Consider the following 21,398-nt stretch of genomic DNA (forward strand, 5'->3'; position numbering starts at 1 on the left):
TTGACCCTTTCTTATTTTAAGACCCAATTGCTCAGGAAATATTAAGGTGCCAGACAAATCCTTTTTGCAGGTTAGCCTACTGGTTTTGATGTGCAATGTTTACCTATTTTGTTTAATACAACCTAATTTAGGTCACTGTTTTCCTTCCCTTTTCTGAATTATGAGATTTAGTTACTGTAATCAAGACAAAACATCCCTGTGTGTTCTGCCTTTGGTAGGTCGGAGGACCCTTGCTGTTATCACAAAGCTGGATCTCATGGATGCTGGCACTGATGCTATGGATGTACTCCTGGGAAGAGTGATTCCAGTCAAGCTTGGCATCATTGGGGTGGTGAACAGGTCTGTCTGGGCACATCAATGCTATTTTTACAACTATGTTAATATGAAGTAATGCTTTCAACTTTTTAAAATATGAATACAGTTTTAAGAATAAGGTGACAGTGTTGAAATAAACTTCTGAGTGCACAAGTTCAGAAGCTTGTTCATTTCTCAAAAGTCTTTGTTCTTCCCCTCAACCAACTGCTAATGTAGAGAGGAGTAGAGACTCTTCAACTCTAGTGTCCTTTCCTCTGTTTTCTTCAGCTTGAGGAATGTTTTGTACTGATCCAGTACAGATGTGGTGTATATTAGTGCTAACCACATATGGCTACAGTACTTGTCACTTTATTTTTTTGCATTAGCTAGGCCAAATCTCATCTAGTTTTGATAAAAATATTGCTGCTACCAGCTGCTACCCATACTGGTTTGTTGGCTATGCTGCATGGAATAGCAAATAAAACCCTTTAAAGTCTAAAGAAAGTGAGTTACATGTGTAAAGCAAAAACAGCTGTTAGATGTCCTGTCCAGAAAAGCAGAAGTGTACGTTATTTTTGCTTTGCATCTATTAACTTGTATGTAACTTTGCCTTTTTAACTTCAGGAGTCAGTTGGACATAAACAATAAGAAAAGTGTAGCTGATTCCATTCGTGATGAGTATGGTTTTCTCCAAAAGAAATATCCTTCCCTGGCCAATCGAAATGGAACCAAGTATCTTGCTAGGACACTGAACAGGTATTACTTTAAGATATAAACTGATGTGTTAAAACATATTCAGAGCTTTCTTTGTACCTTTAGTTTCTCTTTTGGTGCTGTATAGTGATATATTAAGGAATAATCTGATTCCAAACTCTGTTTCTCTCAGTTTCTGAATTTACTCTAGTTTTACTGAGTAAATGTTTTCCTTTGCTGACCAGTTTGTCTCTCCTCTGTTTTGATGGAGATGATAAAGCTGAAGCTTTTCCTCCCTTCTAATGAGAGACTGTTTTCTATTTTTAGACTACTGATGCATCATATCAGGGATTGCTTGCCAGAACTGAAAACCAGAATCAATGTTTTAGCTGCTCAGTACCAGTCTCTGCTGAACAGCTATGGGGAACCTGTTGAAGACAAAAGTGCTACTTTATTGCAGCTTATTACCAAATTTGCCACAGAGTATTGTAACACTATTGAAGGAACAGCAAAATACATAGAGACTTCAGAGCTGTAAGTACCAAATGTTTCCTAGAATATTGACTGAGTACTTAGATTGACCCAGTGGCTCTTGCTGCCTTTCGTTGGCAATGGTACTACACTGGAGCATAAGATATTAAAAAATGTTTGAATCCAAGTAACTGTAAAAATGTTTGCAATGAGAACTTTCTTCTTGTTTGCTACTTCAGTTGTTATTTTATTCTTTCAGATGTGGTGGAGCCAGAATCTGTTATATCTTTCATGAGACCTTTGGAAGAACCTTAGAATCTGTTGACCCACTGGGTGGCCTTAACACAATTGACATTCTGACTGCCATTAGAAATGCTACTGTGAGTGTTCTGTATTTCTGGTTATTGTTGCTCTATGTTGGACAGGAAGCTAAGGTTTCAACAAATCTGTGCTCCTTCAGTCCTGTGAATTAATGATCTCAGCTGAGCGAGTTAATATGAAGAGGCCAAATCCTTGGGTTTGGTATTTTAAGTGGAAAAATTACCATGTCCAAACTCATAGCCATTATTCTATGTATGGAATGAGTTTAAGGTGAATGTTTGCATCTCCTTGCTGTTATTTGCGGGCTGAAGTAAAGCTTAGGCCAAGGTTTGGCAAGTGTGCTGTAGCTGTTATATATTACAGAAGTAGTGATAGAAGTTTGCCTCTGCATTTATTTTGCCTTGTGTTGGTTATGAAGACTTAGTCTGAGATGTATGGGCTAGGACACACTCAGATATTTTCTTTCTATAGAAGGGACACAACTTTTCAATGGTTCAGTGTTTATTTTACAGATTGGAGTTTTTGTGACTATGGGAATTGGTGCTGCTAAGAATTAACAGTAAATTTTACAGTATGTAGAATGTTCACTCCTTAGAGCTTGACTGTGGCTGTTAGACATTGTGTGCTGTGCTCTGTTGGGTGTGGACAGGAGGATTTTGATGGGCTTGGAGAGTGTGAGGGGTTCTGCAGCAGAGATCTGTGTGCATGTTCTTACCCTTCTGTAAATGTAAAATAATAGCATTTACTAACTTTAAAAGCATTTACTGTTTTTGTGATGTGTCACACCTTTGTGGTTTGAAAGCTCATTTAATGAAAAAAGAAAATTTCAGATAAAAAGTGTTTTATGTGTAGCTGAACATTGGTCTGTGTGGTCAAAAATCAGATTATCCCAAATCCTGTAAATCAGTGACACTGAAACTCACCTGTCTTGTTGGTATTTTATGCCCAGGACTGTCACATAAATAATAGCAACTTTTCTTTCTGAAAGTAGGAACAAAATGTCTTTGTCTTTATAATAAATTTCATTTGAACTTCATTTAAACAAATGCAATAAAGGATTGTTTGGAGTTGAAGCCTAGAGTGACATTAGTAGGTAGAAATTTCCAAGATTCTCTAGGGATGCTGGTTAATCATTGTTTAACACAGTGTCTTACAGATAACAACTTTATAGCTTTGATTATTGTAATATTCTTGTAACATACTTTGCTGGAGACCTGGTCTGAGTTTTGGGTGTGAGCACTGTGACCTGATTTATTCTGAGCTTCATCAGGTACGACTTCTTTTTTTCCCTCCTTTTGAACTAGGGTCCCCGTCCTGCCTTGTTTGTTCCTGAAGTTTCATTTGAGTTGCTGGTGAAAAGGCAAATCAAACGTTTAGAAGAACCAAGCTTGCGCTGCGTGGAGCTGGTTCACGAAGAGATGCAGAGGATTATCCAGCACTGTAGTAATTACAGTACACAGGTAAAAATGCATGGTTTGGAACTAGGTTTGTAATTATTGGCATTTGTATATGTGCTCTGCTTCTCTAAAAACTTGTGGAAGTCTCATCAGATTTTTGGTTTGTTTTTAGGAATTACTGAGGTTTCCCAAACTGCACGATGCCATAGTTGAAGTAGTAACCTGTCTGCTGCGTAGGAGACTTCCTGTCACAAATGAAATGGTAATTCTCCATCTACTCTAATTTTGCTGGAAATAGCACATGTTTTCTGGAGTCTTTATGCTTCTGCTTGTAGTGTCAGTAACTCAAGTTACTTGTTAAATAGCTAGTTTTTTATTATCTGCAGTGTCTGAAACTTCTTCTGTATTAGAATATAAATATGCAGAAGACAAAGGGATGGGGGAATCCCTGTTCAGGTTATTGTCCTCTATGTTTCAATTTCCCAAGAATGATTTTGCTAAAACTTCCACTTAGCATCTCTTAGTCTTTCTGATACAGGTAGATTTCCCTCCCTTGTAACAGAAGCTGTGCTGTAGAGTTTGGGATGTAGTGATGAAAATTAAATTATAGTCCTTATTCTGTGTGTTTCGGAGGTTTATGATGTCCTTTGGCTAGTGAGAACTAAAAATTCAACTGGCAGCTTTGAGTAAATATGTTTTAATGAGTTAGCCTAATGAAGCTAACAAGTTAAACTGAGGACACACCCCGAATCACTGAAGGTCAGAATATATTATGACCAGTTAATGAATCCCCTTCTTGCCTTCAGGATCAGAACTTTAATGTCTTTGAGCAGTGAGAATGGTCTTTTGCTATGGACAGTCAGACCACACTTTCTAGCATTGTAGGTCATTGCTCTGCACAAGCATTGGTTCTAACCATTAATGTCATTGCATTGCAGGTTCATAACTTAGTGGCCATTGAGTTAGCTTATATCAATACCAAACATCCAGACTTTGCTGATGCCTGTGGTTTAATGAACAACAACATAGAGGTAAGAATGTATGTTCTCTTTAAAAGTGTTTTGATTCCTTTAAGTGAGTAAAATGGTAAAAAGAAAAAAAATTAATTGGTACAAGAACAGATTCTTCAATTATTGAAGCCATGTTCTCCATTTTGAAGTATAAAAATGTGATGTATTAAAATGTGGTGCTGTGATCTGTGGATCTGTTAGATTTATATTGCATATTACATTCAGGAACAGTGGATGATATTTCACTCAAAAGATTTTGCCTATATTTCATCCTGGAAAATAAGATAGGCACTTAACTGAGTATTGGCTATTACATGGAATTTTTGTGAGAGTAACTTTAAATATGTAGTTGTGAAATGCCATTTAATGCTGAAGTAGCTGCATTTGTCTCTGAGATGATGTATTAATGGCTGTAATGTTCCTCTCATTCATGAAAGGATAATACAAGTGTTGTGTCCTCTGTTGAGGTTCTAATTTCTGTTGCTTTTGTCATTGTCCTTGAATCTCTGTGTTACCAGGCTTCAGTCTCCTTGAGACAGTTTGCTCATCAGTCTCCCATTAGTAGTCTTTCTGTTTCTCAAGCCCAGCTTTGATTGATATTACTTGTTGCTGTCATCATCCTATAGAAGAAGTTCTACAGCTGATCTGCTAGGCTGATTCTTGCAATCTGGTTTTGTTGCAATACTTCATCCATCTGACTAAGAGCTCACTAGTGCTCTTGTGTTTATCCAACACGTGGTTTTCATATCATAGAATAGCCTGGGTTGGAAGGGACCTAAAGATCCCATCTAGTTCCAACCCCCCTGCCACAAGGCCAGGTTGGTTAGAGCCCCATCCAGCCTGGCCTTGAACACTGCCAGGAATGAGGCATCCACAGCTTCTCTGGGCAACGTGTTCCAGTGTCTCACCACTCTGACAGGAAAGAATTTCGTCCTAATACCAAATCTCACCCTGCCCTCTTTCAGTTTGTCCTGTCATTACATGCTCTTGTAGTGTGCTTTTTTTAAAATGCTTTAAATGTTATAATTTCTGATCCTTAGTTTTAACCTTTTACTTTCTTCTATACATAAATCATGTATTGACTGGGTATGCAGTTGAATTTGCCTTCGTAGTCTGCTCTTAAATCTAGTGCAGAAACAATGTGTATGGAAACTGCTATGAGTACAAACATTAGGACTTTTGAGTATACAAAATTGTATGATCACATATAACTTAAACTAGTTCTTGCCGAACATTTTTCTGACAGGACGCTGAAATTTTTGAAGAAGCAAACCATGTAAAACACCTTCACCTTATTCAGTGGATAATCAATTCCTAATTGCAAGAAAAATCAGAACTTTCTTTGTCCCAATTGCTTCAAATTCTGTTTTGTTATTAAATGAATTCTTCTGCCTTCTTCCTTTTGGGCTAATCGTGTGCTGGCCAGAGAACCAAATCCTTTAGATTACTTTGAAGATTTAAAGCTTAATGAGGGCTATAGCGTATCTGTGCTAAGCCAAATTGTGGTACCTTGATGTCCTTTTTTAAAGGCTCAAGTTTTGATTATGGGGTGAGAATTTTGTTTTGACCTGGTAATCCAAGGAATTTTTTCAAATAATCGAGGTTTTCATGGGATCATAGTATTGCTACATGACACTGGATGAGCTGAAATTACTAGTGTTTGTGTCCAAAATGTAAGTCATCTGTAAAATGTGAATCTTGCCTGTGTTGATACAGAGTAATACATAACTGAGGTCTTGCTGGGTTGTTTTTAAAGGAACAAAGGCGTAACAGGTTAGCTCGGGAATTGCCTTCTGCTGTGCCACGGGACAAGGTAAGTAAATGTTGGATTTTATTGATTTATTCTTTTGAAGTTTAATGCATTCTCCTTGATGCAATCTGAGTGTTGGAAACTTCGATATGCTGCCCTAGTAACAGTCTTGGGAGCTTCCAGGTATTGACTTTTTCCTTTTAATTTCATGAGCTAGAAGTGGAATGTCATTTTCTTATACAGATGCACTTTTTGGGAGGCTTTAAATCTGGTCTTTCTGAAGACTTGTCTATAAATTTACTTTAATATTGCACTTACTAGTCCTTTGATGTCATCTGAGGTAAGGTGTAAAATGCAAGATGGAGTCAGAAGTTGCATGCTTAAATTTACAGCTGTGACACACTGAAAAAGATAAGTGATTTAAAATATCTAGTGTGCCAACATAGTCGCTTTTTGGTTAGTTTTTTGGTTGGTTGCTTGTTTTATTTTAAGCCACTTGTAGAACTGCAGTTTGTGACAGTCTTGCATTCTTTGGGAGAAGGTGGTGGAGGTGACATTTTAAGTTAATCATCATAATCCAGTCAAGTATTCTGTCTCTGGAGCTTGCTTAGTTTTACTAGGCTTTGGGATTAGTTCAATGACAAGTAAACACATGGGTGGAAGAACCAACCAAGTGTTATGGAAAATGCTGCCTAGCTGTAGAAAAGAATGGTCTGGCAATCAGCTGGAATTTTAGACAGTTATTTAATACTATGTGAACTATTCAGAATTCAGAGATACAGAATACAGCTTAAGTTCCTCAGAGGTTGTAACAGGAATTTCTACAGCTGATAGAAATTGGTTCATTAAGTTTGTTAGCTTAAAAAGTGAGACACAGTCCCAGAATGGATCTAATACTGCTGCCTTGAGTCAGGAGAAGCCAACTGAGGGATGAACAGGGAGTTTAAGGGAGATATCTAGATTGCTTTCAGTGCTCTTTGATCCTTCTTTTTATTGTCTTCATATTTATATCATCGGTGTAGGAGCTGAAATAAAATTGAAAGTCAGATAATCCAAAAGTCTCTAAACTGTCTTGGAGATGCCTTTTCTTTTGATTTTTCCTGCTTATATTACTGTTATTCTTGCAAATTCAAAACACTTTCTTTTCTGGATTTTTAAAGATGCTAGTAGTTAAAAGTATGTGAAATTTGCTAGGTAGATTTGGTGGTCTTCAGTTGAATATTTTTTCCCCCCCCTCCCTGCATTTTTTACCTTCCTTAGTCTACTAAAGCTCCAGGTGCATTGGCACCTGCTTCCCAGGAGACTGTTACTGCTGCTTCTGCTGAGGCTGATGGCAAGGTCTGTCTTGATTTTTTCCTCTAAGCACTGCATGCACGTTTCTGTCATGGTGCACCACAGATAGTAAGGAAAGCAGTTTGCATTTAGTGCTCTGTCACTGCCACAGTGTGCCCTGCTGAGTACAGACTGCTCAGCACTGCTGGCAGGTAAAGACATGCCCTTAGGTGGCAGAGTCACTGCTTTCTGTTGGAACTCTTGGTTGCAATATGTTATGGTGCAAGTGTGCAGCATAATTTGCCCCAAACTGTCTGTAGATTGTTTGGTGCAACAGTATTGTAATCCAAAGTGTTCAGCATGGTTGTTAAACTGCATGCTTTAATGTGTTGACAGTAAAAGAAGGAGGACAGAAGACAAGCTAAAAATGTGAGTTTCCTGCTTCCTGCAGGGAATCTCTACAGGCTTTGTTCAAACTGAACCTCCTTTGTGTTGTTTCACATAATTGTTCAATCCCTGGTTTGCTTACATTTGTGACATGTGTTCTGCAGTGTTTTTTTACACATTAGCTGTGCTGTCTTTCATGTTAAAATAACAGCTCATTACTGTTAAGACTTTTTTTGCTAATTGCTTTCGCTTGGAGTCAGAAAGGATGGGTAGTCACAAGTTTGTGTTTTAGGAGGACCAAGAGGACTCAGACTTTCTGCTTCATTGCATATGCATATTCAGCTTTTAGGGCAAAGCTGCCATTTCTGCCCTGAACAGAATTGTTAAAGTCAAAATCTAGTCAATAGCAGAATTTTAACTATTATTTTCATCATAGTTTTAGAGGTTCTGATATGCTGCAAACACTAAAAAGAAGTCAAGAGCTACTGTGAGGATACTATTGTGACTTGAGAAGTTGCAGAAAGCTGCCAAATTTGAATTGTGTTTCCCATAAAACTGTCCTGTATGAGGTGGCACATTTCACACTTGTGAAATAGTGTAGCTTTGTTTCTAAAACTGCTTTGGAGATCGAGCAGGCCCCACAGTAATATGGGGTGAGAGTGGCATAGGGATTTTTGTGTAGCTGCCTTGCAGTCAAACAATGCAGTGGAGCTTTCCTCATCAATAGTTCTCTTATTAACAGTTATTTCAAATCTTGTAGTGTATTCTCCAGTGCCTCTGCACAGTTGTGCAGTTGAAATACAATTCCTGATGTGCACAGTTTGGCTGGGTTTCCCCCTGGTGTGCAGCTGCTGGTGTTCTGTTTGCCAGGCTTTGTTTCTCACTTGTTTTTTTGGACTTCAGGTCAGCCTGTGGTGTTTTAATTGTAAACACAATAGATAACTTCAGCTTTTTTTCCTCCTATATCTGAAGCAAGACATAAGTAGCAGTTCAGAGCCTGAAATGTTTTTCAAACAGCAGTAGATCTTAAAGCACAGTAGTAAATAGACCAGATAAGAGGCTTGTGGAAAGGTGGGAAATGAAAATTTCCACTGTTCCACATCAAAATAAACAGTTGGCTTTTTTAATGCTACTTTAACATATGGTGGATACCATGCACTAATACTTCTTTTCTCCAGTGGTTCCTAATGTTAGAGTTGAGTGTTAATGACCTTTTCTCAGGAGATCAGTGAATCATTCTTTGGAGCTTCCTAGAAACTGCGATCTTCATTTCCAGAAGATGAAGATTTTATTGTGATTTGGTACAAAAGAACACCTTCTGTAAATTGAGGTCTGGCAGCACAAATATGTTCATAGCTGTGGTACCTGCAAATTAATATGTGCATATTTTTTAGCCATTATTCTACCAAACTTCAGTTTGTATTTAAATAAAGCCAAAAGTAAAGTCAAGTATTGCAAGAGCTGTGGTGATCTTCAAAACCTCCTTTCAGAACGATCCTGAGACTACAGGTTGTATTGCTCTAAGGATGTATGTTAAAAGTGGTAAAATAGCCCAAATAGTTTAGGAAGACTGCTCCATATTTCAGAAGTGATATGTAGACCCTTAAAATGCTGGGGAACTTGTCTGTGTGAAACATTTTCATACCATTATTAGGAAGAGTACAAGTTTTAAAAGCTTCCATTTCACTGGTACCTTGTGTCAGCTGTAAGCAGCAAAGGGAGAACAGAACGAAGGGAATATATGTATGAAAGTCTCATTTTTAGTGAGCCTTACCTATAGCAGATTTGATCAGACACTGCCTTTCAGTGCCCAAGTTCTAATCCCCCAATGTTTTTTCAATGTGCTGTTTGTGCAGGCTGCTCCTGTAGCAGCAGATGCGACTCAGGAGTCTGGAACAGGCAACTGGAGAGGAATGCTCAAGCCCTCCAAAGCAGAAGAGATAGCGGCAGAGGAAAAATCCAAGCCAGCTGCAGCCCTCCCTGCCAGTCCTCAGAAAGGACCTGCTGTAAACCTACTAGATGTGGTGAGTCATGACAGACAAATAACTTTTCTTTATAGTTCAGCCTCGATGAAGATCTTGTAACTTTGTTACTAATACGTGATACCTTTGTAAATAATTCCCACTCTAGTAACAGGAGCTCTGGCCACTCACTCCCTGCTGCTTCTCCTTGCCCAGGCCTTCATCTCCCCCTGCCCACTCTGGGTTCAGCCTGTGCTTAGGATAACTTCCTTTCACAAATTCCTGTGCGAGCAAACTCCTTGTCTAGACTGCCCTTTGTACAGAAACAGAGCTCAGCTCAAACTCTGTTCTTTTTATCCTGAAGTTGAATTTTTATCTTAGAGGAAAGTGACTATTAAAGACCAAACCCACTGAAGTTAAAAATAGATGGAGATACTCTAAGTGTTTGGAGAGCTTAGTTCCTTCGGTGAGCTTTAGAAATATTTACTAGTGGTGCCCTCTGACCTTTGTTTCACAGGTCTGGATTTTGATGTCTCATTTCATTTCTGAAGAGTTATTGATTTGTTGCAAGACAGGTTATGTCTATCAAATTCTACAAGCTTAAAAGAGCAATAGTTTATTTTAGACTCCACAGTTTGAGTTTTACATATGCAAATGAGCAGCACTGCTAAACTGAGGGGTTTATTCTCTTCCATAGCCTGTACCTGTTGCACGCAAACTTTCTGCCCGTGAGCAACGAGATTGTGAAGTGATTGAGCGACTTATAAAATCTTACTTCCTTATTGTCAGGAAGAACATTCAGGACAGGTAAAACCAAGCTTCCTAGAAATATTTAAGCCATATAAATACTGTGATATCTCAAAAGTCATATATGTAATCTTGTTATTTTTATTATGTTTGTAGGAAGAGAGAAAATATATTAATTTTTTAGAAGAGAGCAGCAGTAAAACTTGACCCTTCACGGGACTAAGAAGTTTGAAGAACTTGTTTTCTCTAATGATTTCAATTCTGTATAATATTAAGTAAAAGGTTTAATTATTCAGGAGATATCTGTTTTTCTGGGAGATGCTTCAATTCAGATGGATGATTTGCAGCAAATAACTGGAATAGACTCTAGTTGCTGTGTAGCCCTGGCAGAACTTAGTTCTGCCATCCTGTTATTTCAAATGGGAAGGTCAAATAGGAGCTCCTGTGGCTGAGTTTTCTAGTACTTAGCTATAAGGATGCTGTATAGCATAAAAGTGTTGTTTGTGGAAAGACCTAGCCTCATAAATATTTATATTTTTATGTATGTGGGGCATTTGGGGGGAAATACAGGAATCTGGAAACTAAAGTTTAGAGCAGATTAGTTTTAGTCTATCCAGTAAATAAATATCCTCAGTATAATTTTTAGTATTTCATGGCAGAGAAGTGCTTTGTTTACCTTAAGTTTACTGTGGTGTTAGTACTATGTAGTATTAGATATATGAATTATTTCCTTTGCCTCTTTCCCATTCACACATTAAAACCGATTTTAGGGTTGAATTTACTTTAAAGAAACAATCTTTATATGCTTGCAGTGTGCCAAAGGCAGTGATGCATTTTCTGGTGAACCATGTGAAGGACACTCTTCAGAGTGAGCTGGTCGGGCAGCTGTATAAATCCTTGTTGTTGGATGACCTTCTGACGGAGTCTGAGGACATGGCACAGCGCAGAAAAGAGGCAGCTGACATGCTGAAGGTAATAAAAAGATCAGGAACTCATGGGAGTAGTTTACCATTTACAAAGTTGGAAGACTTTTGCCTTCCTTTTTTGATTTGCTGCTTTTGAAGTGCTGTTCATGCAGAGCCTAATGGCCAGTGGCTGCTGTCTCTAGACAGTGCCCCATGATATAAACAGTGGGAGTGTTTTCACTCACTTGTGATGACCTCCCTGTACATCTCTGGGACAGTGTTTGTGACATGCACATGTCTTCACTGCTCAGTTACGTGGTGCATCAGTGGCTGCTGTTCCGCATTGAGCTGCATAGCAGATGGTCCCTCTGCCAGTTCAGCTCACTGGAGAAGCAGCAAGAGGTGCTTCTCTTTTATCTCCCCTGTAGTCAGACAGTGCCTGTTTGAGATACTGGATACACTGAGATGCTGCTTGTCCCAGGCCACCTGCACAAACTCATAGCTCAGATTTCTCCAAATTTGAGTAGTACTTTAAATAATGTTAGCATTAGTTGGCATTCTGAGCATTTAAATGTGCAGTTTAACAGGCTAGACTGTAATGAATGCTACAGAATGTTATAAGTGATGTTGAGTAGGTGCAATTTCTTTCATTTAGAGGAAGGTTTAAAGCATTAAAACTGTGTGTGTAAAAAAGTCTGTCCTTTGTGAGTACTTAATGGATTGCCACTCATCTCATAATGAAGCTGATTAGTTCTGATTTGGTTTTTAACTTCACACTTGCTAGACTGCTGCTGTTATCTCCTTGAGGAATCTCAACAGAAAACCTAACCAGCTTGTCTGTGTTTGTGTGCAGGCCCTGCAGCGAGCCAGCCAGATTATTGCAGAGATCCGTGAGACACATCTTTGGTGAAGACTGTATCAGCCACACTATTTATATGCATTGGAGGTTACATTGGCTTGAAAATTGCTAGGCATGATATACGGAGTAGAATTTTTATTTATGAACTCTTCTTACCTGTGTACTGCAACTGTGTAAATCTGCTCATGTAAAGACAGTTGGTTTGATTTGCAAACAGAAAAATATGCTGTACTTTGCAAAAGAAGTTGTATTTAATCCACATAATAAATGGCTCTAAATGTTTCCTTACCAGCTTTCTGGTGCAAATTAAAGCAGACCAAGTCTTCTGTCTCAGTGACAGTGTCATCTGAACTTGGGGAAAAACGTTCAAGTTCCAGTGCCTGACTTGCTGAACAGGTTGCCCGTGGTTAAGATGGGCCCGTGTAGTCTTGTGGCATAGTTTTAAGCTGCTTTTACAATAGAAGTTTAACTCCTGTGAGGAGAAGAGAGCACCGAGTATTTTCTTTCCTGAATATATTGCATGCACTGTGACAGATGGAGGTATCCATTTTATAGCACAGTAGAGATGTCGACCGTATTACTATGTATGTGTGTTCCCTTTTTTCTTCCCCAAGTGTTAAAGCTGCAGACAAAACTTGATTTAATGGAGTATCACATAGGAAGACTTAGCCTGGAGCTTGCGAACAAGAACAGCCTGCTGAAAAGTGGGTGTGAAGTTACTCATGTGCACTGGAGCTTGTGTGTAAGTGTTGGGGTTATCACCAGGTACAAGGATACCTTCCCCTTCCTCCACCCTGGGACCAAGCCCCTGGACCATCTGATAAGTACATTTGTTCTGGCAGAACTGAAAAATAAAAATGGATTTCAAAACTGTAACGGGATAATAAGTGTTTCTTTCAAAAGAAATAAAGTTGTCCAGGGCGAAGGGGATCCCCACAACTTCTTCAGATCTTGGAATGTATGACAATATGAAAGAAAGTCTGTGGTATTGGAATATTTATACCAGAGATTAGTTACTTTTGAGGAAATTTTACTGTGCTGTAAGTAGCTGCTTTTTTTTTGCTTTTTTTTTTGAGGACAATCGTAAAATTACGTAATTTAGGTTGAAAATTAAATTGAGTTTTTGTTTCTTCTGATTATAATTCATACAGAGAACTATTGATCACGCTAGCCTTTAAAAAGTAAACATTTTAATTTTTATGAAAAAAACTTTATTTAAACTTCAGCCAGCACACTTGCATGTACTTTTCAAGCGGATTCACTCTTTTTGTATCAAGTGAAAATGTTTACTATGGTGTTGCTGATATTTTAACACAACTTGCATGAACAATAGGGCACTGGCATTAACCTCCATATGGTGTTGGGCCAATACGGTGAGGTTTTTATTACCACATGCAGTTCCTTCCCCCATTAATCAGTTAACAGAAATGAATTCCTTTTGTAAGCTCCTAAATCTTGAAAATGTAAAAACTCAGTTTACAAGAAGCTCTGTTTAAAAGTGTATTTTTCTCATGGGAATCTGCAGTTTGGCATCAAATATGAGCACAAGGAGATCAGCCTGACAGATTCAAGTTGTGGGTACTTTATGTATGATCTGAGATAATTCATGCAGAACCCACTAATACATTGTGTACTTTTAAGCAGCCTGAAAAGTCATGGTGTATGCGTTACATGTAACGAATGCAAAGGAAGTAATTTTAACTTCCTGCATTTTATGCAGGGATAGTAGTTCTCAGATTTAAGAACTGTGAGTGAAGGGCAAACCACTTCTCAAATCAGCTTTGGTGATCGGAGAAACCTTTAAATAGTTTTGTCAACAGCATTACATTTCTGTTTGGAATTCACCTGATACCTCTCCCCATTTCACTCTCCACATCTAAGAAGTATGTGCTCAACAAGGTAGTGCCGTCCAGGAGTGAACTGCTACCTAAGCTTTAACACCCAGAGTGAAGTCACAGTCTCTTGTGAGGAAATATTCTGACTTGTAAAGATTTGAGATGCTGCATAAAGCAAATGAATTTCATTTATTTAAGAAATTCTTGCAAGTGATAACTGGCTCTGTAATGTCATGTGAAATTTCCACAGTGTTAATTTTGTTTCTGAAATGTTATGATGTTTTAAGTTTCACCAAAAGTTTCAATTTGGTAATGTTTGAGTGCCAAGAAATGAACTTGATTTGTAATCCTTAATGAAAGTCTCGGAAAGTCCATGCTGTAACAATCCTCTTATTTAATAAACAGATTACACAAATTAATCATCCCAGAATTAAAGTTTTGAACTGACTTGTAGTTCAGGTGCCAGGACCTACATCCTTTGTAAGGTAATGTTATAACTACCTATATTTGTATGTTTGCACTTGTTCTGCATTTCTGCATTCCTAGTTCTTGTCCAGTTGCCTGAGTAACAGTGTAGCCTGGCTGCTCGTGGCTAGGGGTAGGTTTAAAACAAGCTAGTTTCTGGAATTGAACTCAAATACTTCAATGCCACTATTACCCCCAGCTATGGAAAAAAGCCTAATGAGGTCAGCAATTGAAAAATTCTCAGATTAGAATGATGGTTTACAACTGTCTTCTAGCCTATTTAATTGAAACTTGAAATAATTTTGTCATCAGTGCACAAATTTCAACTATCTGGAAACTAATGTGTGCTCTCCAGTGGGGGGAAAATCATGGCAGGGGAAAACCACAGTACCCAAGTTCAGGTTAGTGAATGTCTGACATTACTACCTGACCTGTGTGTGGTACTACTGTACCTAAAACAGAGTATACCAATGTGCACAGAGCTATTCAGTAGTCGAGTTCAGATTTCACATAGTGGAATGGATGGGCACAGGGGGTTTTGTGTTTCAGACTGTACTCTGTGTACACAGAGCAGCCCTTGTGTAAAACCTGCCTTTACTCAGTGCTGTAGGAGGGACTGACTTTGAAAGATGCCAGAGTGGATATGGCAAACTCTGGTCCCTGCTTGGTGGACTAGAGCATGGGAAACATGGGTGTTTTCTGTAGGTACTGAAGATCTGCACTGCATCTGCTTTTGGTTGCTAGTTGAACTGTTTTGAGGTGAGTGACACTTCAAAGCTTAAGACCTCCATGGTTGTGTGCCCAGTGACACTCTTTAAACTAGTGAAGGTGCTTTTGTGCCAATAGCTCTGAGTTTACTTGTTGCATGCCCTTTCACCCTTTACCACTTCATTGCTAGCTGCCACAATGAGGTTAAATTCAAGTCCTGCAGGTTTTGTTGTACAAATGTTTTTGTGGTTTTGTTTGGTTTTGGTGATTTTTAATATGTGGCCAAATAACTCTTTTTGCAGTTCCAGATCACACATTTGTAGCCGTGTTAGATGCTTTAATATTAGTTCCTCCTTGTTCACATTTTAACAAGCTGTCTCTGATTACCTGAATGTGCCTGTTTTGGGGTACGTGAGAAATAAGACCCAGGCTAAGAAAGAATTTTCTGGTCATTCTTGATCCTTGGCCCAGGTGTTCAAATGCTCAGTTGTGATGACACTGCACAGTCATGGCAAGCAGTGCTTGTACCCAGCTGTTGCTTTGGAAAGAGGCAGGCAAGGGTTTTGATTCCTAGGAGTTGGTCAAAAGGAAGCACAGACTAAATTTCTTACACATTTCTGAGTCTTATTAAAAACCTTGTATGCAAAGAACTTGATTCCCTTTTTTATTTTGTATTTGTAAAAATAAATAAAATCCTTATTAATTTATTAAAAATGGGTATATATGTGCATCTGCACCAGCTGGAGATTACAGAAAAAAAGCAGGAAAGAGATCAGACATGAAACAATCCTAGGAGTTTATTTCCTGCAACTAGAAAGAGACTGTCAGACACTCTGCTGTGTCTCTGGAGGCTGACAGGGGTGGGTGGTGGTGTAGTTTGTTCCCAGGTGTATGTTTCTCCTATGCTGTCATTTAAAGTAGAAATGACTACTTTTTATTTTATTATGTAGCAGAGATTAGGATAGAGATGTCTCATCAGGAAGGTAAGTGGGCTCTGGCAACTGGAAGTAATGCTAATAACTCCATGTGCTGAGCTAGTGGAAGTGCTACCATATTTCAGTTTGATGGCCTGAAGAAACTGTGACCTATAAGCAGCAAGCCACCATGATTTATTACTCTTGAAATCTGGAGTGACAGTGCAAATAAAGCCAACATCAAGTTGATCAGGTAAAAAGAAAGAAGCAAAAACAAACCACTTAAAAATAACAAACTCCCACCTACAGCCTATCTGGAATCTCTAGCCTTGTTAGTATTTCTTAGTGTTGCCCCATTCTTCTCAGACACTGGGTGGTCTCAAACCAGCTGAACTAGCATGACTTGTTCTGACAACAGAAGAGATGGTGCTGAATTACCAAGTTCAGGAAGCTCAGATTGAGGCCTCTCACTTTGTGGCTGCAAAACTGTATTATCTGGGACTAGGAAATTATTCTGCACAGCCTAAGAGTGAGGCCTAATCCTTGAAAGTTAACATTGCACCCAACACTCAAAGCACTAAATGAAACTGTGGGTCCCTTAATAAAAAAACTCTGAGCCAGCTACATTACTGTATTCTAGCAGTCACTTAACCAGTTGTACATAAATCTGAGTTTGCACTGCAACTAATCCACCTGTACTGCCTGAGCAACCCAATCTCAAACCCCATCCTGGAATGGGAATTCAACAAGACATTGTACCCTGTGCTTATCTGGTTCCACTTACGTAAGCAGCTGTAGTGGCTAGTTACAAAAAGGAGGGAAGGTGTTTTGAGCAATAAAGCCATTCTACCTCTAAATGTAGATGCTGCTATTCTACCAGCTTTTAAAGTTCATTCTCTCTTTCATGCTGTCTTTACAAGAAAATGAGGAAGCAATGATCCTAACTGTTGACTAGGGCATAAATGGTAGGATCACTTTCTGCTCTTCCATTAGGAAGTGCAGCTTTTGTATGTTGCTCTGGCTGAAGGATCTTTTTTAACTGCAAAAAGCACTACAGCTTCCCTCACGTTTTCTGGTCCTCTTGTGGTGCTGTTCACCCATAACTCTTGGGCAGCTAAAATTAAAGAAACTCTCATGTATGTGCTTCAAACCTTCTGGGATAATATACTATCTTGGAACTGACACTAAAACCCACACAACTAGTGCCAGGATACACCTTCAGCAAAGATGCTGGATAGCACAGGAGCATCCAGGTAATGCACAGGACCAAAGAAGCAGAACGAGCGTCACCCACCGTGAAATCACACTACACACCCAAAAGGCATAAAAGAGATCCACTAGGTTAAGCTTTAAAAGGCTCTATACTCTTACATTCCAAAAAATGCACTTGCTGTGTATTCCCACACTAAGTCTGCAGAGTTTCAGTGCAGTGTGCCCCCATATGTAACCAAGAAGCAGCTTACGTATCAGGGCTTAATCACTCTACTCCTTTATTGGGAATTTTCTGGGAATTCCTCCAGAGCAAACCTGCTCAAAAGACGCATGTTGATCGTAGGCTGGATGGCCTTACCCAGTGGCTGAGGTTTCTCTGTTAGGTGAGCATGTATCAGCTGTAAGAAGTACTAGGTTTGAGCATGTTTTTTGCTCATCTTGCTTACTCCTGCAGAGTAACAAGCCACTGTTCCCCTACACCACCCAAGGTTCTTAAAGGAGGGGAAGCACATCTTCATCTTTGGACTTTGAAATCAATCTTTTCACTTTCTTCTTGTGCAGATCCTCTTAGGAATGGTGCTTTGACTAAGGCAGAGTATCTAAAAATCTCTTCAGTAGTATCACTTAGCTGCCTTTATTTGAACTCTCTTGGTGCATTCTGAAAAAGCAGCTAATGGCATTGGGCAGTTTGTGAGCTGCATAGTAATGCCCAGTACAGAAACATCTTCAGGTACATCTTCAAGCAACAGAGTTGAAATGATCTGTTGTTTCAGGGGGATATTATGTTGTCACAACTGCAGCCATTTTATAATGTAGTAATTTTTCTTTCCAACCCTAAGTAATGACACTCCATTCTTGAGGATATGTTGTCCAAGAATAAGAACAGCCTCAGGATTAGTTACACGATTCCCATTTATTGAAACTCCACCGTCTGTAATTTTCTGGTACCTTAGAAAACAAAACCAAACAAAACCAACTGATAATTGCTATTGACAGTTACTTATGGCCTTTTTATGTTGGATCCATAACTGAATACATTTTAATTCCCTTGCACTTTACTATCATTCCAGGTCAAGAGTGACTGAAATTAACCTTAGCCTCTACCACTCCAATTCTTTCTGAGAGGTATAAGGAAACTTAGGCTGTCCCTTCATCAGGTGTAGACTTTACAGCTGAGGTACATAAGATTGCATTAATCTACGCTTTTACTTCAAAATGGAATGAGGTCATGTGCTCCTCTCTTGTTTAGTGCTGCTATGTGGATCACTCACCTTCTGCCTGGCTGGTTTGTCCTCACCGTGTACCACTACAACCTGTTTAAGTGAGTATTACTGAAGAGCACAGGCGATAACTTACCCACTAGGTCCGTCTGGAATGGCATTTGCTTTGCGACACAAGTCAAGAACACTCATTCCAGGTTCAAGTATCAATTCAGCAGAAGGAGCTTGTCTGAAAAGTTCCTCTAACTCTTGGTCAGACATAGCTTCCAGTGCCTCCACACTACTGTAATAAAGGGCCTGAGTGCACCTGTGAGAACAAAGATCATTCAAAATACAGAGCTTGTCTCACCTTCACACAAAATGCTGCTCAACTAATCAGAGTCCCCTCACCAGTTTCTTCTGAGTCCACAGACTAACAGAAGTTAACTAAAAGTACACCCCATTTGTTATATCCTAACCCACAGCCCTGCAGCTTCTTTGTATTGTTAATGTACTTTTAAGTCTACAGAATGATTACATTTCTCTCTAAATACATTAAAATAGTCCCTGAAAAGCTATGAATAATTACCCTTGAATACATCTGAAACAAAACTGCTTGACAAATCAAACTTCACCTCTTAGCAGATTCTAGCCCCTCTCTACCATGGACAAGCTTGGTTACTTCTGCAGCCAGTCGTTTTTGAGGGCCCCATTTTTCAGGTTCTTGGGCATGCATCTTCATGATGTGGGCAATCTCCTCAAGAGGAAGAAAGGTGAATAGCTTCAGGTATCTGTGAGCAGGGAAAAGAATATTTTGTCTGTATAGCCATCAATTGAGATTTCCTGCCTGTGCATTAACTATACTAAACTGATTCTTAGTCAATTAATACAGATATTCTGTCAAACAACACTTTGGTTTTGCCCATGTGCTTCAGCTTACCAGCATAACTCATACTTTATTTAATATTCTGCTTAGGGTCATGACCTCAGACATAAGAGAGTGTTAAGATGCATTTATGAATTGCAATCAACGACTTGGTTTGCTCTTGGAATTTTTACAGCAACTATTGCAATTGTGTGTCAACTAACAAGGTTTTCTATTATCTTCATGGCTGCATAATAGACCACTCATGCCTGTTTACTAATGAATGTACAGATATAATTAACATACACCTGCACACAGAGCCTGTGCTGCACATACTCAAATGAGACAGCTACAGAGAACAGTTGGGAACAGGTTTTATAAGCAATGACTAAAAGCAAGGTGAAGAAAAATCTACTTACTTTTCAACTACATTATCTTGCTGTCTGACAAAAAACTGATACAGCTCAAATGGAGAAGTCTTTTCTCTGTTTAGCCAAACTGCATTTCCAGCAGTCTTTCCCAGTTTGTCTCCAGTAGTACTGGTAATAAGAGGTACAGTAATTCCAAACACATCTGCTCCTGTCACTCTGTGAAAGGAAATAAGTCACTGCATGTTAAAAAGGATAAAATAAAACATGTCTTGGTTGACAAGCATCTCTTAAGATCCTATGCTTGCTATAAAGCAGTTCAGTCAGACAGCGAGTACCACAAGATGCCAGAACAGTGTTCTGTGAAGAGTGCCTTGAGAAAAACCAACAACTTGAGGTTTTAAGTTCTTTTGTATGTATCAAAGTTTACATACTTTAAAATACATAGTTTCATGAGCAACAGCATTAGCAAATTTGTTGTCCTGGACCTTTTGTCTGCCCTGAGCACTAACTGAAGCTGCATGTGTGGCTGGGACACTTGCAAGGCTTTTCCTCTGTGCTGCTTCTGTCTTGTAATAGTATGGCACGTACTGAAGTAGAAGCATTGCCACATACTCACTGGTTCATATTTCTGCAAATTTTCTAAGTCTCACACTAAATCGGGTAGATAAGCAAAACCCACATCCTTGTCAAGTTTCATGTTACTCCTGAGAAAGGAACAATCTTTATACACCACGCGTATATATGTAACACACACCGACATACCATGACTGCCTCTATTTCGGTGTGATTACGCCAGGATGCACGTGCTGCCAGAAGACTCATCTCGATTTTATCTCATGTGTCAGTGTGTTTGATTTTGGCTCTTGGGTTCACTAATACAAGAACCCACTCTTTTTGTGAAAATTTCATTAACAGCTCATGGCAACGCTCAAACTCTGGCTGTGTGCACACATGTTATGGCCAGGCTGATACCAAGAAGTAGACTGAAAGCAGGAACTGAACAGTTAAAGCTGAAAGCATAAAGAATAACTTTACTAACAGCACTATTTCAGCTTAATTAGCAAAATAGCAAGGATTTCTTAGTATAGATAAGGAGTTTCACTAATGATGTTGTTTTGGCTTGGCTGGCGAAACGATGCACCTTATCTATAAGACAGTAGAACTAATTAGGCTCCAAACCTTGGCAGTAGGGGGAAAACAAAGACCATATAAAGTGTGGAATGAAGAAACAAAATGTACAAGATAGAGGCAAGGTCAGAAATGAATGCAAAAATGTACAAAGGGGTAAATGGTTGCACAATAAGGGTGTCCAAAGGGCACTGAGGAAGAGCAGGCGCTTCATCTTCACGACCACCGAACGACCACCAGGACCATGGGACTGATGCCAGGAGGGAGAAGACGGAGGAGGAGTACACGATAATGATTTCCAAGAATTATAATAATAACCACCCATTCCTGGAAATAATGAATATGTATGAGCATTTAACGTATATAAACTGTGAAGTTTTTGTCCCTGGTGGCACAAGTTTGGTGGAGCGATGCCCCTTGTGCCCAGCGCTGAATAAACAAACACCCGCTACTCAGAGATACAAGTCTGCGAGTAGTTCTTTTCCAGGCTTTTGTCGGCATCGAGGCCAACTAACACCGCTCTCCAATCACGCAGTTTAAGGGCAGATCTCTGAGGGCGAGTCCGGCGCGCCCGGCCCGGCGTACCTGGTGACGAGGTCGTACCCGGACATGATGTTGCCCATCTGGTCGGCGC

At 39.3% G+C, this 21,398-nt stretch overlaps 2 protein-coding genes across 2 annotated transcripts in view; one reads left to right on the plus strand and one right to left on the minus strand.

Moving 5' to 3' along the window:
* DNM1L (dynamin 1-like) overlaps window positions 1–12,919 on the plus strand; it is a 32,413-nt gene extending 19,494 nt beyond the window's left edge. The window contains exons 7-18 of the mRNA XM_009082215.1: window positions 219–339; window positions 919–1,050; window positions 1,315–1,521; window positions 1,718–1,838; window positions 3,084–3,239; window positions 3,349–3,438; window positions 4,115–4,207; window positions 5,943–5,999; window positions 9,452–9,619; window positions 10,254–10,363; window positions 11,116–11,275; window positions 12,062–12,919. Coding sequence (XP_009080463.1) covers window positions 219–339; window positions 919–1,050; window positions 1,315–1,521; window positions 1,718–1,838; window positions 3,084–3,239; window positions 3,349–3,438; window positions 4,115–4,207; window positions 5,943–5,999; window positions 9,452–9,619; window positions 10,254–10,363; window positions 11,116–11,275; window positions 12,062–12,118 — 1,472 coding nt within the window. The 3' untranslated portion in view covers window positions 12,119–12,919. The remainder of the gene's footprint in view (window positions 1–218; window positions 340–918; window positions 1,051–1,314; window positions 1,522–1,717; window positions 1,839–3,083; window positions 3,240–3,348; window positions 3,439–4,114; window positions 4,208–5,942; window positions 6,000–9,451; window positions 9,620–10,253; window positions 10,364–11,115; window positions 11,276–12,061) is intronic.
* Window positions 12,920–17,688: 4,769 nt separating this feature from the next.
* On the minus strand, window positions 17,689–21,392 carry YARS2 (tyrosyl-tRNA synthetase 2, mitochondrial). The gene is made up of 5 exons (XM_009082214.1): window positions 21,350–21,392; window positions 19,685–19,852; window positions 19,036–19,191; window positions 18,558–18,728; window positions 17,689–18,149 (listed from the first exon to the last, which is right to left on the minus strand). Exons 1-5 carry the CDS (start codon window positions 21,385–21,387, stop codon window positions 17,990–17,992), a joined length of 693 nt encoding a protein of 230 aa, XP_009080462.1. The 5' UTR covers window positions 21,388–21,392; the 3' UTR covers window positions 17,689–17,989.
* Between the last annotated feature and the right edge of the window lie 6 nt (window positions 21,393–21,398).

This window comes from Acanthisitta chloris, unplaced genomic scaffold (assembly GCF_000695815.1).
Source record: "Acanthisitta chloris isolate BGI_N310 unplaced genomic scaffold, ASM69581v1 scaffold32679, whole genome shotgun sequence".
NCBI classification, from domain to species: Eukaryota; Metazoa; Chordata; class Aves; order Passeriformes; family Acanthisittidae; genus Acanthisitta; species Acanthisitta chloris.

Bases quoted from the DNA above. Each gene is read 5' to 3' on its own strand.
- YARS2 (XM_009082214.1), bottom strand. From the start codon at position 21,387: ATGGGCAACATCATGTCCGGGTACGACCTCGTCACCAG. The intron at 19,853-21,349 runs GTACGCCGGGCC...TTCCTTTCACAG, and splicing joins GGGTACGACCTCGTCACCAG to AGTGACAGGAGCAGATGTGT. The intron at 19,192-19,684 runs GTAAGTAGATTT...CCCTGCTCACAG, and splicing joins CAAGATAATGTAGTTGAAAA to ATACCTGAAGCTATTCACCT.